The 3,503-nt window shown below is 51.2% G+C and overlaps 1 protein-coding gene across 1 annotated transcript in view; it reads right to left on the bottom strand.

Moving 5' to 3' along the window:
• The window catches only part of BST2 (bone marrow stromal cell antigen 2), a 5,166-nt gene extending 4,716 nt beyond the window's left edge, over positions 1–450 (bottom strand). Inside the window, exon 1 of the mRNA XM_006147131.3 lies at positions 67–450. Coding sequence (XP_006147193.1) covers positions 67–366 — 300 coding nt within the window. The 5' untranslated portion in view covers positions 367–450. The remainder of the gene's footprint in view (positions 1–66) is intronic.
• Positions 451–3,503: the final 3,053 nt, after the last annotated feature.

Below are 3,503 nucleotides of genomic sequence, written 5' to 3'. Positions count from 1 at the left end.
CTTCAAGGCCCGCCTCCCCTACCTCCCCCAAGCACAAAGTCCCTGAACGACACTTGAGTGGCTTACCAGGGTCTGGTTGCAGGTGGCAGCCTGGGTCTCAGCCTTCAGCACCCCATCCTGGGCTTGGGTCAGCTGCCTTTGCAGGAGGTGGGTGACATTGTGACACTCCACTTCTGCCCTGAGGCCATCCAGGCAGGCCTCACTGTTGGCCCTGGCGGCGAACACAGCCAAGGCCACCACCAGTCCCACCACCAGGAGTAACCCCAAGATGACCACTATCAGCAGCCTTCGGCCCCCCAACGCTGACTCTTGGTCCTTCAGGTCACCCATGGGCACCGGCAAATAGTGATAAAACGTGGGTGCCATGCAGAGCCCTTCTGAGATGGAGAGTTTGGACAGAAGTTAGGAACGAGCGCTGGAAACTTCGACGGTCCGCCCCTCATTAGCATAGAGCCCGCAGCGTTTTCCCGGGACGTCCCTTCATTAGCATAGAGCGGCTACCAGAGCCCGCAGCACCGCCTGGCTCCAAGACCGCCCCTTTATTAGCATAGGGCTAATCACTGCCCTCGGGGCCGCCCCCTCATTAGCATAGAGCCAGCAGCGTTTTCCCGGGACGTCCCTTCATTAGCATAGAGCGACTACCAGAGCCTCCAGCGCCGCCTCCTCATTAGCATAGGGCTAATCACTGACGCCCAAATCGCTCCTTATTAGCATAGAGCTAATCGTTTGCTCCAAGACCGCCCCTTTATTAGCATAGGGCTAATCAGTGCCCTCGGGCCCGCCCCGTCATTAGCATAGGGCTAATAGCCAACCAGGGGAAACGCACTGACCTGCGGGCTTAGCAGGCATTTGAATAAAACATCTGCAGGCAGAGTCCAGCTAAGACTTTCAGTTTCCATTTCCCCCGCAAAGCAGCTGGCGGTGAGTTTTGCTTCCTTCGATTGAGGGTTTAATGACCTTGACCCTTTCCTGCTCGGTGCTGGCCAGCGAGATTCCCACAGCCTGGGATGCCCCGTTGCAAGTCCTCGCCTGTCATCTGGGAGTTACTGAGCGCCTGGTGCCTTGAGATCGCACCTGTCCCACGACCCGAAGAGGCAGAGGTTTTCATGGTCGGTCCGGTTCCGAGCTGGGGGAACTGAGGTTGCAAGGTGGAATGTTGGACCAGCATCAGGATCAAGGGCGTTGGGTTTTGCTCGGGCACATGGGATGTTCACGGTGTCCCAGTGGGGGTTCGCTCAGCATCTCTGTTCCCAATAAAAGGCCCATAGGGAGCCATGGAAGGTGTGTGAGCAGGAGCAGAGAGCGGGACTGGACCCAGTGAGAAGCTGGGAGACTGAGTGTCTCCTTTCTCACTCCAGCAAGGCTGCACAGCCTACGAACTAGGTGACCCAGACCCCTGTTCCCCTGGAGCCACCAGCAAAAGGCTTTCTGTTCTTTTTTTTTTTTTTTCTTTTGAGAGAGAGGTTTTTTGCTATAAGGCACATGCACTCGCCATAAAGACAGAGAGAGACAGAAAGCGAGCAATCACCTCCCAGGGAGGATGGCCACGCCGCAATCCCTTCTCCTCCATTCTCCTCTCGGGATCTTGGGCACGCACGCACACGTGCCTGGCGTGAGTTTAAGCTCGGGATCTTGGGCACGCACGCACGCACACATGCCCGGCGTGAGTTCAAGCCACAGGGTCCGGGACACGAACCGCGGTCGACTACGTGGGAGTCCAGAGACATAGCCCATATGCTAACTGCTGGTTCCCTGTTATTATTCTTTTTAAGAATTATGTATAGGGACCAGCAAAGGGTGTAACACTTAAATCACTAGGTTCCCATGTAGTTGAATGCTGTTCAAGCCCCAGGACCCAGCAGCTTAAAACTCATGCCAGGTGTGCGTGCCTGCCTAAAATCCTGAGAAGAGAATAGAGGAGAAGGGATTGCGGCGTGGCCATCCCCCTTGGGGGGTGATTTCTTGCTCTCTGTCTCTCTGTCTCTCTCTGTCTCTCCAGCGAGCACATCCACCCTATAGCAGGTTCCTTTTCGAGACACACTGAACTCAAAGGGGCTGGGGGACTGTCCACAGGGCCAGTGGATCCAGACCTTCTTGTGGGAAATCAGACCAGTTATTGACATCCGGTGGCCAGGGGTGACAGCAAGAACAATCCTAATTGTTTTTCCACTGGCTTCTTTGCTTGGCCTGGTGACAACCCAGATTTCCTTGTATCAGTCTTTCCAGGGTGTGTGTTTAACAGGGTCAAAGGTGAAGGGCTAAGGAAGGCAGAGAAAAACACCCCTAGAATCTCAGTCAGACACCCCTATATCCCAAAAGCCTTTCATTAAAGCCACTCAGCCAGCAAGTCACAAGAGGTGGAGGATGATCTTGATGAAAAAGCCCAGGGTGGGACCAGCAGATGGTGTAATGGTTATGTCACTGGACTCACATATAGGCGACCTTGGTTTGAGTCCCAGATCCGGTAGCTTAAAAACTTAAGCTGGGGGCCAGCAGGCGGTGTGGTGGTTAAGGGCGTTGGACTCCCGCAGGGTGACTATGGTTCGAGTCCCGGACCTGGCAGCTTGCTGTCTCATTTTTTTCCTCTCTCTCTGTCATCTTGTCCCTCAGTGGTCAAATTAAACAAATAAATAAATAGAGTTAAATAAAGTTATTGAAGCCAGAAGGTGGTGTGGTGGATAGGGACACTGGATTCCCACATGGCTGACGATGGTTCGAGTCCTGGACCTGGTGGCTTGCTTTCTCGCTTTCTGTTTCTCTCTCTCTCTCTAGTCAAATTTAAAAAAATAATAATAAGAAGAAGAAATGGAATTAAATAAATAAATAATTCTTTTTTTTAAGAAGTTAAATAAGGGACCAGCAGTTAGCTGGACTCCCATGTAGTTGACTGCAGTTCAAGTCTTGGACCCGGTGGCTTAAACTCTCGCTGTGCATGTTTTTGCATGCCCAAGATCCCGAGAGGAGAATGGAGGAGAAGGGATTGCGGCGTGGCCATCCCCCCTGGGGGTTGATTTCTCACTTTCTGTCTCTCTCTGTCTTTCTGGCGAGTGCACATGCCCTATAGCAAAAACCTCTCAAAAAAAAAAAGTTAAATAAAGTTATTAAACTATATGTATATATGTAAAACCTCTTTGGGGCTGGCAGGTGGCGTGGTGGTTAAGGGCACTGGACTCCCATATGGCCGAACATGGTTCAAGTCCCGGATCTGGTGGCTTGCTTTTTCACTTGCCCTCTCTCTGTCTCACTCCATCCCTCTCTGTTCAAATTAAAATAAGTAAAATAAAATAGTTCTAAATAAATAAATAAAAATAAGCCCTTATCCTATCTCAAATCAGGGCTTCAAATTTAGAATCTGAACTGAAATCCTTGAGTCTACTGGCGTAATAAACTTGAGTCCTACTCTCCAAGTGGCATTTGGTTTCTTTTCTTTTTTTTTTTTTTGGAGAGGTTTTTGCTATAGGGCGTGTGCACTCGCCAGACAGACAGAGACAGAGACAGAAAGT

This window comes from Tupaia chinensis, unplaced genomic scaffold (assembly GCF_000334495.1).
Source record: "Tupaia chinensis unplaced genomic scaffold, TupChi_1.0 Scaffold000201_1, whole genome shotgun sequence".
Classification (NCBI taxonomy): domain Eukaryota; kingdom Metazoa; phylum Chordata; class Mammalia; order Scandentia; family Tupaiidae; genus Tupaia; species Tupaia belangeri.
The sequence above is the reverse complement of the archived record's forward strand: the minus strand, read 5'-3'. Positions and strand labels throughout refer to the sequence as shown.